The sequence below is a fragment of the Triturus cristatus genome, chromosome 11, assembly GCF_964204655.1.
Source record: "Triturus cristatus chromosome 11, aTriCri1.1, whole genome shotgun sequence".
Taxonomy (NCBI): Eukaryota; Metazoa; Chordata; class Amphibia; order Caudata; family Salamandridae; genus Triturus; species Triturus cristatus.
This window is the reverse complement of record NC_140594.1, coordinates 431,484,049-431,496,866: the sequence shown is the minus strand read 5'-3', so window position 1 is coordinate 431,496,866 and position 12,818 is coordinate 431,484,049. Positions and strand designations below refer to the sequence as shown.

Genomic DNA, 12,818 nt, shown 5'->3' with positions numbered 1-12,818 from the left:
TTTTTACTACACTTGGTTTGTTCTCACCCAGCAACCAAGCCATAAGGAAGTAACATGATTTTTGCACGAACACGAATGTTGATGAGCCTGGCAAACATTGTAAAACTCAGATCCTAGAATTGACCCAGAGTTGCCTGCAGCTGTGGTATTTTTAGACGCTCAGAAAGTGTTTGATTCCGTGGAATGGGACCCTATGATGGCAGTACTGTAGTGGATAGGGGTGGGAGATGTTTTCCTACAGCTTCTCCAGGTTTTGTATATGAGGCCAACGGAGCGGCTCATGGTTAATGGTATCATTACTGATGCCATTAACATCACAAGTGCCACCCGACAGGGCTGCCCCCTATCACTTTGCTGTAAGCCCTGGTATCTGAGCCTTTGGCTTGCATGTTGTGTGAATACCACTCATGCCTGTGGATTGGTTTCCTTCATTAAAAGCTGATCATCTCTGCATATGCAGATGATATGCAGTTATAGGTGTGTAATCCAGAGTGCAACTTCGGGAGATCGTACTTTTCGGCAGACATTTAGGCCTGCGAATTAACTGGGGAAAATCCCTAATTTTCCCTCTGACGACCGCTACCTCACTAGTGCAGGTAGACTACCCCTTGCAGTGGACTACAGACTCAGTGACGTACCTGGGCATACAGGTTCACACTGACCTCTCAGTGGTGCTGCAGAATAACTATGGCAAGGGAGTTCATAGGCTCTCAGATGCTATCAAAGGCTGGATAAAACTCCTGTTGGAGCTGAGTGGGCGCCTACCCACTATAAAGTTGGAGGTGTTGCTGCGTGTCTGCTTTCTTTTCATGAATATTATGCCTATATTGCTCCAGTGAGTCTTTTTACGTAGACGGCAGAAGTTTTTAACATGGCTAGCTTGGGCAGGCAAATAGCGGAGGATCAGCTGGGACACAGTAACACTCCCTTACAAGAAAGGAAGCCTGAACACCCCAGATCTCGAAGCATACTACATAGCTGCGCAATGCATGTATGCTTACTACTGGCAGCATGTCCGACTGCCCGAGCGCATTTGTGGCTGGAAAGGGACACTGCCTCTCCCCAGCTGCTTTCCTAGTAATTGCTAGACAAGCCGGTGCGGGATTATAGACGTTAAATATTACAGCATATTCCTGGAGACGGCTCGCAAATCTCATAAAAGGGCCCCTAATGTACTTCCTGCTGCCACCATTGGATTATTGTACGTGGTTTCCCATGGGGCAGTAGCGGATAGCGGTGGAGGCATTGCATGGCCTGCAGCTGCGGTGCATAGGGGACTGCTATGAGAATGGGTCACTGCGTATTTGGGAACAGGCGATAGTGCCAGATGGCAGTTACACTGCGCTAGACATGTTTCAGTATTTCAGGGTCCACCACAATATGTGGGAGCTGCAGGGCGAGGAATTAAGGGACCCCCTGGGTTGCCTACGTTGGCATTTGTGATTCAAAATGACACTTCACAATACCTTGTCACGAAACTCTACACGTACTCGTGGAGCGTGCCACAAACTGATGTCAGTAAAACAAAGTTGGCTTGGAAGGAAGATTTCGGAGTGGTCATTAAAGAAAGGTAACGTTAATATTGCTGCTCGATCTTTAAGACTATCTCCCAGAACAGCAGACATTATTTGATGTGCTTCAAATACCTCAACAGAGTATACTATACTCCGGCCCATCTTTACGTTACGGCTTGTGGGATGCTCAGGGATGTCAATGTACCACGGTGGAGGCAGAGTTTGCACATGTGGCGTGGTAGTACTCTCCTGGTGTTCGGTCCTATTGAGATGCAAGCTTCTGTGAACTTTCCAAGATAACAGGGGAAAAGATAGAGGCTACTCCTCTCCTGGCACTGTTAGGCTATGAAAAGGAGCTCCCCAAGGTCCGTAGGCGATTGGTGGTGACAGGGCTCCTCCTGGCCAAGTGAAGAATAGTCCTGCACAGGGCGAAGGGGTCACTTCCTCCGGTAAAGTAATGGTGCTTGGATAGGACGTATTACAACACCATTTCTGATGCATTCAATGCTGTTAGAAGTAGGCCCTGTGATATCTGTCAGCCCTACCAGGCGTACTTGGCTAGAAGTGTGAATGCAGTGGAGGAGAGCCCAGAGGGTAGAGCACATTTGGGGATGAGGTGTGACTTGCAGCTGATATCTTGATGGCAGCTCTAGACCTTAGACTGAGAGAGTCATATGGGAGGAAGCAGCTGCGGAGCAGGCTGGGATTGGTAGACTAGCAAGCACTCTTCTTTAGCTCGGTCTATGCTTATGCTCCCCTCTTCAGCAGAATGAATTGCAGGACTGATGGTGCCATGCCTTGTGAAGCATAGCTGCTGCATGTATTGGAACTGTGTATTGAATACTGTATTATGCAGATTGTGGTCATTTAATTGCTCTTTATCTAGGCAACTGTGTATGCAACAATTGAACCTGAGGTCATATGCTCTTGATGGTTGCATTAAAATTGAAATTAGAGCATTAAAAAAAAACACCTCAGAGGTCCTGGCTTCTTAAGAGACACCAGCAGGAACACAAATTAACAAATACAGTTTAGTGAACCATGGTCAATAAATAGGCAACTGTCAGATCTTATGATTATTTCTTATCAGTTCTGCTCACTTTTGTCAAATTCTGGTATTTAAAACTAAACACTGGAATTATACAGGTAAATAAGACATCACCAAGCAGAAATTCAAAATGTTGTTTTACAAATTGTTTTATTTCCTCTAGAAATGTCTGTCACATGTTTGCTAGTTCTGGCAAGGACCCTTAGTGTGTGACAAGATGAACTATGCCCTGCCTCCACCTGAACGGAACTCAATGTGCCATGATATCCTCCATCTCAGTAGTACCCGGCTGAACTCCGCCACCTTTTTAGGGCCACCCACCGTATCAACCTTAGAGAAGGACTTTGCAATTTATAGGTCTAGTTTATTACATGGAATAGCACAGTTACTCCCTTAAAGCTGATTAATACAGTTTCCTTTTCGAACAAGAAGCCCACCCATAACATTACTCCACTTTTGAAGAATTATTATTTACAGTGGACCTTCTTTCAACATTAGCAAAATCCTTCTTCCCTCCTGGGATGGGTGTCCCTTCTATTCCAAGTTACTTTCTATACAGTAACATCACTCCCTCATGAACTGCAACACGCAGTGTCCATCCCTCAAAAATATTTGCAGTCAGCATTTATTTCCACCAGCAAGGTCTTGCACCAAGATGGTGGCCATGTCAGGCATAATGACCTTCAATTGACAGAATCATCACTGGTTGTGGATCCTACAACCCATTTCCAAACCTTAAGCATGAGCTTCAAGAATGTTTCCTAATCACAATCATCAATTAATTCTAACGATGGGCACTGGCAATCAATAGGAGCAACTGCCCAAATACCAACATAGGAGACAGTCTCCACATTAACTATCATCCTGGCAGTCAGAGTAAGAGGAAAGTATACCTCCAGCAATGCAATACCCCTGTTCTCTCTTTGTTCAATCAGCATCTGTCTTTTATTACCATTTTTAAATCAGCATGTGTACATGGGAACCCTACTCCATACCACTAACAGCAAGCGCTGACCACACACTTTTACAAATGCCAGAGATCAGGAGAGGAATGACCAACATACACTTGATTTGCGACTCATTTTTTTATTTAACTTACAACTAAAATAGAAACAACTTCTCACCAAAGTAAAAGGGACGCAAGTATCTGCCTCTGTTAAATTATCAAATTCTGAAGAAAAGTCAGATACTTTAAATTATTTTATTCAAAAAACCCTTATTCAACCTCAGAATCACTTGCTCCAGTTTCTTCGTATTTAGCAGGATGGCATCCCCAAGGTGGCACCCAAGAAAGATTACTCTGAAGACATCTGGTTAACTTAGACCATCTTAAAGTTAGACTGTAGGTTTTCCTCGTTCAGATGTAGCGATATTTCTCAATCGTAATGTAATTTACACCTCCGCATCAGATGTGTGTCTCTTAATTACAACAAAACGAGTCCCCCTTATACATGCCCCCATATTAGCCATCAAGATATGCACCGTAACTGACCCCCAGAGGGTAAGTCCGCCTTTGCCTCACATGATACCAGACACATTTCCCTGTGCCATCTCAGGGGTCTTTAAATATCACAGGACCACGTAGGACCTGATCCTCATTTACTTCACTACAACACCTCTCTAGAGAACGGAAGTGTTCACTATTAATCAACACCATAGCATACTAGATCACTCGTGGCAGTGATCACACCCCCACAACTTTCAGTAATAAGCCTGGTGTACGTCCGAAAGCCCAGTAAAGATTTGCAGTGTTACTCGTTATAACCGCACACGAAAACTAAGTTCTTCAATGAAACTCCACAACGTCCACGTACCAATGCTGTACACGGCCACTGTGAACCCACCATCACAATCCGTGCCACTCCGTGAAGCTACCAGGGCTCCTGCCACCCTCCGATGTACAAGTCATACATCCCCTACCACTACCAGGTTAATCTGAACTACACCTCATCCTTTGCGCCTGCAAAGAAGCACCAGCCGGGGCCACGTCCTTCCTTGCCATTAAAGAATTCGGCGGTTCATTAGTACTTTCCCACCTCCTCTGTCACAATGCTCTTCACCGAGAGATCTCTCTTTAACTTACCACACATGGCTGCGTTTCTGTTGGACACGAAAGAGGTGGCTGGCTGATGTGGCTTTCTATAACCGGGCAAATCAGTGGCTGCGGTTATCCCTTCTCTTCCTGCTCTTGCCTTCTCCAGTAGATCTCACGTTGAAAGCTACTTAGTATCCCTGACACCCGTGACGTCATCACGGCCCGCCCATACTATCAAACCACCACGCCTCTCGCTGGTCACCGAGAAAGAGTTAGCGTCAGGGAGGCGGGACGTGCCTGTGCCACCATTGGTCCGAGTCTCTTTCATTTACGGCTACGGACTGGCGAGGAAAGGGAAGGCTGGCAGTTGGGACGTGGCAGGATCTGCGCATCCTAGATGATGAGGGCTACGAAGCTGCGCGAGGGGGGTGCGCCACTTCCGCGCATGCGCTCTTCCAAAAGCTCGCCTTCTTTTATTGCGCTTAGGAAGTGACAATTCCTCAACAAGCACTGACAATGTCAATGGGGCTAGCTTTAAGGAAAGTTGTATGGTAAATGTGAAGCATTGCAGGTCAATAGTATGTTTTGTGTGGAAGCATATTATTGTAGAATAATGTTGGTGTAGGTTAAAAGGTCAGGGGACAGACAGTTTGCACTGTCAAGCTAGAGTATATATGCCAACATTTAAGAAGTGAAAAATGGGAGGATTTTAAAAAACACTCAGGAATATATATCTACCAGTGACTTCTATTGACGAAGAAGCAATTTTATTCAGGCAGGAGACAACCAAAATAAAGCTATGTTTGGTTTCAAAATTCGGCCTCTCCTGTTTGAATGCGGTCTATTGCAACCATGCCAATAGACCATGCGTGCCAAAATTTTAGAAGGAGAGTCTAAAAAAATTATTGGGAGGAGTATTTTCCCCATTGACATTGGAGCAGCTTAATTGGACTCCTCCTTTACTTGTTACCTTTTACATTGATATATATAGATTAATACTTCTTTTATTCTGTGTGTTTTAACTTTTAATAAACTAGGAGGGGTATTGCCGATGTATTTCTGAAATGCTTCATGAAAACCTTTAACAGAATCATTTAATGAGTGTATATTAATGTTGAAGATTTTTTAGAAATATAGTTCTTATAATTACACAAATTTTACACACAATTTTATGTAACCATGATTTATTCCACTTAATATTTCATACATGTATTAATTTGAAGGTGTGTGCATAGATATTCAATTGTCAGAGTGCACTCTAACTGCTGTGTTAACTTAGCGTAAATATACGAAATATACGTGGGATTTGCATTTTGCATGGCTAAATAATTTTTATGAATAAATTATGTACGCACACTAACCGTAGTATATGTATTGAATAGAATATTGCATGATATATGTGGCTTTTTGTGATGTTTTCGTAATGTTGCTCCAGATGACATCAAATGGGTGAATATGAACGCTTTAAATGTCGCTATACGCTAGATAATTACAAGCACATAGAGGGATTAGTAAGGGATTAACATTTTATTCATTATTTCTATGTATTAATAACTTTTTTGTGTTTGTTTCGCTTAAGTTGTCCTTTGGGCCTAAATATAAAATGGCCACCAACGTGACACGACGTGATGGCCACCATTCCACGAGGTTTCGAACGAAGTGCGACTGCGCAACCGTTTGTTCCTGTGGCCTCGTCGTGACCCTTGCCTCTGTGTTCCCAAGCAAGGTCACAGTGGGAAGACTGCCAAGAGACCACACAAAGGACTTTTGCAAAGAATCCGGTTTATACTGAACAAATGACATAACCTCTCTGGATGATCCCAACTGTCCAATTAGAGAAGCCTAAAACTTGTAAAAAGATACATCTTGACTATACTTTTATTATAAAAACGACGGTAGAATAGAGAAAAAAACACCCTTTCCTATTTTTCCTTCCCTTATGCTGACGAAGACGACGGTGACACTACGCGACGTGACTGCTGTATTCCTGAATCTTTGACAGCCTGAATGCTGCCCAATTTCTTGATGAACTGCGAACTTTACAAAATGTATGGGCACTGATAGATGCTTGCACGTCTCTGGTCCTTGCCCCGTTCTTTGGGACTGTAGCGGGCTGCATTAAGAACTTTTGAATTTCGACTGATTGACAGCTAATCTGATGACTTAGAGGACGACCGATAGCCAGATTAGGTAAATATGGTGTTCTGTGATTTACATAAGATCTGATACTTATTAGATGTATACTAAAATTTTGCGATAAATAGATAAACGAATATTGATTAACAAGTAAATGCGTTTTGTCATTTATTCAGGGAGAAAGATCAAATCCTAAAATGTGTTGTAGCTGGTTCTAAATCACCATTAGTAACGATTCCGTAGTAGGGCAGAGGTAAGCGCTGCTCTCGGGGAAGACGGAATTCTTGTGAGAAAGGTTGTTAACTATTCTTTGTTAGCGGAACAGACAATGGTAGCGTTTTTATGTCGTTACTAACAGATTTGTAAGTTAGAAAAAGCGAAAAGAGCTTACCGAGAAATTTTGTAAAGGAGGGGTCAGCAGAAGCAGGAGTAAGGGCAGCGACAGCTGACGTCAGAAAGACCACGTTGGGATTGGCCAGCTGTAGAACAACGTAGACGCTCCTGATTGGTGCGTTGGTGTGTGTGCCGCGCTAGGAGTGGAGAATTGCAGAAGTGACGTAGACGCTCCAGATTGGTGCGTTAGTGTGGAGTTGCGCTACGATTGGTTAAAACAACAGAATAGTCATAGGAGAAGTCTAGCGATACACGGAAGACAAAATGATGTATTATGATCCACCAGAGAACGAGAAGAAATCCTGGTTTGGGAAAATAAAGAGATTATTTAAGAAAGACAAACCGATTGTGACTAGGAAAGGACAGTTACTTCCCCCACCGAAAACTCCTGCATCATTCATGGTTGAGAAATACGGATATCATACTTGTATTTGGTTGGACAATTGGGTAAAATACACGAAGAATGACGGAGTTTTGGCATTTCCATAGCATGGTTCATTTAATTTAGCGGTTTTGAGAAATTCGAGAGAGAAAATGATGAACTTCGAGCCAAGGCCTACACCAACACATTTTGAAGCACTGACAGAATGGAAAGATAAGATGCATGACATAGAAAGACAGAGGAATTGCGGAAGATATAAATACATGTTTGGTAGATATGGGCATGAAAATCGTGATAACAGAATGAGAAGGTGGCGGAATGCAAGTATGACTGAAGGCTTATTTCCTGTAAGAAATGCTGAAGAAGTTGGAGGTAGAAAATGTATGGAAAAGAGACATAATATAGAATCAGGAGGGTATGGAGGTCATGAATCGGAGGATGATGTTCTTGATGAAATGTTTTATAAAAATCCACCCCCGTATCAACCAGAATCTGAAATGTTAACACCAAGTGCCCCAATGAGAGAGGCTTTGCGAATCATTAACACTGAACCAGTACCCCAAGAATTAGGGAAAAATAATTCCGTCAGAGAAATAGAGAGGAAGTCAAATGATAAAATGAGTGGTGAAAATTCAGCAGAATTAGCGAAAACAACTTTAGAATTAACTGAAAAGATAAGAGAATTGACTAAAAATTTAGAAGCTGCAACTGTTCCAGTGACTATAGGCCCTGTGATGCCTATTTTTGATAAAAAGAAAGATAGTGAACATTGTTTAACGGTTCCTTATAACAGTAATAAACAGACTGAGAGGCCAAAGAAAAGCATAGATGAAAATCCATGGAGACAAACAATGGGTACGATCGAACAAAATGTTTCAAAAAACCTGATATTAAGTCCAAATATAGCAGAAAGACACACAATGACAATGGAATCAGTATAAGAGATTCAAAAAGACTTAGAACTAAGTAATGTAGAGAAACCAGTGGGTCCTACTTCAGAAGAAGTGAACAAATGGTCGAGAAGTTTGCAGAGAAAAGACAAAGAATCTCAATCAATAGATATGGCCAAGCTACGAATGGTTTTGGAAGAATTAATAGTAGGAACTATCTCCACAGAAAAGTTAAAAACTTATCAGGACGAAGAGTTACTATTTTTGTGTAAAAGTATAACTTGGAGAGCAAAAAATCTGCATGAAAGATTAGAAGAAGTAGCAAATGAAATGGGTATAGATATTGAAAAGGTAAAGGCTCTACAGAAACCATATCAAATAGATTTTACTGAAAAAGATATTGAAAATTTGAATACCACAGGACGAATAAGTCAGATTAAGGAAATAATTATCTTGTTAAGAAAATGGGGAGATGTGGATAAATGGAGAAGCAGGTGGTGCCGAAAACGAGATGATGCCTCAGATAAAACTTTTGCAGCGTTTTCCGTAAGAGAAAAATAAAAGGTAGTAACAGAATGTCCCTTGAGAGAAATTCCAGGACGAGGATATGTACTTGTTCCATGGAATAGGGAAGATATTTTGTCATTTACCTATGATTTCCCTCGACTACGCGAAAAGCCTGTCGAGTGGTATAGGCAAGTGGACAGATTTGTTAAATTATCTAAAGTATTATGGATTGATCTAAACAGTCTATTTGACATAATAGTACCAGCAGACTTATGGACAGAGTGCAAATTTATGAGAAATTGGCCTACACAAGAATACCCTAGCGATCCAAAGACAGGAGCCCCTGATCCAGAGGTTATGAAGAAGTATGAACAGGTTATTGCCTTTCTGAAAAATAAAGTGGCTCCCAAAGAAACTGATTGGGTGAAAATTGACAGAACTCATCAGGAAAGTAAGGAGTCAGTACATGCCTATTACGAGAGATTAATACTGGCTTTTAAACAATTCAGAGGTGATGAAAATTTGAGTGAAAAGGATTTTAGTCATTTTGTATATAGATTTGTATATGGTTTACGTCCAGAAATTAGTGAAATGATCAAGCAACATACTGTAGATTGTCAAAACAAGAAAATAGATGAAGTATTGAGACATGCAAAATATTTTAGTGATGAGATTGAAGCCAAACAGCGTAAATTAAAAGAGAAAGCTATGTGGGCACATGTAAAAGTGTCAGAAACACAGGAAGCTCAGTTAATGGAACAAGCAAATAATACAGGACCTAAACCAAAATGAATTCCTGGAAAAGGTAAGGGAAATCTTAATATACAAGAAGCTAAAAAGAAATTCCCATGTCATAATTGCGGAAGAGTAGGGCATTGGAAATCCGAGTGTAAGTTTCCCCCAAGTGCTAATAATGAAAATGCATCATTGAATCCACAGGTGCAGAGTGAGGTGAGTGGTCAACCGCAGCGACAGCAGCAGGTTGTTACCCAACAGAATCAGGTGCCAAAACCGCCTTTTCCACAAAGCAAAAATTCACAGAAATACAGTAATGATACAGGATTCTACAACGAAGAACAGGTAATTAAGCTACCGCGCGCTAGCGATGTTTCGCAGTATTGGCTACAACGCGATGAGAGTAAGAAGAAGGTTATTGACAGTGCCGAGGGGAAGAAGAGGAGTGCGTACTTGGCGCAACTCTAGAAATAGACCAGACAGGCCCATTTGTGGATGGAAAAATAAATAGTGAAAATATTACTTTCCTATTCGATACTGGTGCTACTCAATCAACTGTTAGGTCAGCTGATGTTAAGAATCTTCCTCTCTCGGATGAAACAATCCAAGTAGTTGGTGTATCCAACAGACAGATTAAAACTTATCTTACAGAACCAGTGAAAGTTAGTATAGGGAAATTCTCTGAAATGCACCGCTTTGTTGTGTGCGATACAAGTCCTGTGAATTTGTTAGGTAGGGATTTGCTGTGCAAAATGAATTGCACTATTTTCTGTACCCCTGATTGAATAGCATTTGAGACCCCTGCTGAAGATGTGCTGTATAAAATTACTATGGCAAACAGGGAAACTGAGGTTACTGAAGCCTATGCTATATTTAACCCTGTTGAATTACCAAAAGAATTGAAACAGACTGTAAAAGCAGAAGTCTGGGATTTCACGGGAGAAGATGTAAGACTAATGAGAAATGTGGACCCAGTAAAAATAACAGTGAAGGAAGGAATAAGCTATCCAAATGTCCCTCAATATAAATTGACACCTGAGATAACTGAAGGAGTTACTCCTATAATTGAGAAAATGATAAAACAAGGCATTTTGAGAGAAATAATGAGTAGTCCATGTAATTCCCCGATTATGGGACTAAAAAAGCCTAATGGGAAGTTCAGGATAGTGCAAGATTTGAGAAAAACAAACAAAATCGTTGTGTCATGTTGTCCCATAGTACCAAATCCATCTGTGATTTTGTATCAGATTCCCCATGATGCAGAATGGTATACTGTGATTGACTTATGCCATGCTTTCTTTTCCATTCCATTGCACCACGACAGCCAGCAAATATTTGCGTTTCGTTTTGGCGAGCGTATTTTGGCTTGGTGCCGAATCCCACAGGGGTATACAGAGAGCCCCTCGATATTTAATCAGATATTGAAAAAGTCCTTAGAAAGTCTAGAGATGCCTGAAAACGCAGTATTAGTTCAATATATCGACGACCTGCTTGTGGTGTCAAAAACCCGTGAAGCTTGTGTGATGGACACCATAGCATTGCTGAATCATTTGGAGATGGAGGACTTAAAGTGTCACCATCGAAGTTGCAATTTTGTCAAAAAGAAGTACATTACTTAGGCCATAATATCGAAAAGGGACTGAGAAAAATAACAATAGACAGAATCAGAATCATAAAAGGAATGAGAGCTCCAATGACACAAAGAGAAGTGAGAATGTTTCTTGGAATGGTTGGGTATTGTCGTCAGTGGATAAGTAATTTCTCCCTGATCGCAAAACCTTTGGTACGAATGTGGAAATGTGGATTTTCCTGGTCAGTTATGTCCCCTATCTTGGACCCCAACGGTTCTATATGCATGTTACAAGTACATGTATGTTCCCTCCAGTTCCAGTTTCTAAGACGCAAACATATGTGTGTCTACCGTCAACATGTTCTCTGTCAGATCCGCCATCAATGGGCTGGATATTCGATTCCTAAGTATAAAAGGCCACCGACTTTATATGGCCAAGTTACTCCATTTTTACAGTTCAGGCGAGTAGGCCCGATTCTGTCCTCAAAGCCTTTCCCTGCTCTCTGTCTCTGACAGCTTCAGCTTGAGCTCGCATCTGTATCCATGAACTTTGTCCTACTCTCTGTGCAGCTAACGGTGCCTGCCTCGGCCAGTTTTCGCCTGTCTGCCAAGAAGTTGTATTTCACCTTCGAATTATCTATTTTGCTCTTCAGCCGATGCATTCTTGCCTAGTAGTTTAAGTAAACATTCCTCCAGTTACCAAGCAAAAGGCCAGGCTTCTCTGTCTTCATGCAAGTGATTCATAGCCCTGTTGCTATGGAAAGTTTTCTGCCCCTCGCATCTCATATAGACACTTAGACGCTTGTACACGCACATAGTCAGTATAGAATAGATTCTGTCCGAGAGTCTCTTCCTTGTGGATAACATAGTTCTTTAAACATAGGATGTTAGATATGATTTGGGATTAGGATGACTTGACCCCAGACTTCTCGTCTCCACATGTAGAGCTAAATGTCAAGTCCCCTTCACCCCCTAGTTACACGTCAATTACACGTCATGCTGCTGCGCGCGCATCTATGCCAAGTATTATCTTATAGATCCACCTATGTCTGATAATTCTAACCAATCATGTTTCTTTTATTCCTTATTACGCCTAGTTTCGATTATGTCACTGTTACGTCATTTTTCTTATCAAATGTTACGCCTTCTACATTCGTTTCATTGTAATGCACTTATTATAAAAATGTATGTCTGTTAATAAGTTATTGTACTTCACTTCCTGAACCCTCGTGGTGACGGAACCTGAAGGCCGCCACTCGAGTCGGCCATTTTGAATGGAATAAAGCCCATTAGAAAACCTCTTATACCACGGATTCTGCCTCTTGTTATTTTGAGCTATTTTACTTTATTTTAAGACTCCGTACGAAATTCAGTCAGGTAATATTTATTTTATTTACCACATAATGGCGCCCGAATAGGGACACTTTCTCATCTCACGCGCCGGCGGTGCGTTGCAGGCCCGGTCTCCTGCCACAGCTGGACGGACCATAAACGCGTACCAGCAGGATTTCCTGTAAGCTCCCTCCGGTCAAGCGGGGGCGACTGAGGCTGCGATCAACCCAGACGAGGCGGTGAGAAGTGCGAAGTATCCCGACCAGAGCCTAGCTG

The 12,818-nt window shown here is 41.8% G+C and overlaps 1 protein-coding gene across 2 annotated transcripts in view; it reads right to left on the bottom strand.

Annotated features, from left to right (window-relative positions):
* Nucleotides 1-4,816, bottom strand: part of LOC146784382 (glutamine--fructose-6-phosphate aminotransferase [isomerizing] 1) — a 188,614-nt gene extending 183,798 nt beyond the window's left edge. For both annotated transcript variants that reach the window (XM_085636301.1, XM_085636302.1), the window contains exon 1: nt 4,646-4,816. In XM_085636301.1, coding sequence (XP_085492427.1) covers nt 4,646-4,652 — 7 coding nt within the window. In that variant the 5' untranslated portion in view covers nt 4,653-4,816. The remainder of the gene's footprint in view (nt 1-4,645) is intronic.
* Nucleotides 4,817-12,818: the final 8,002 nt, after the last annotated feature.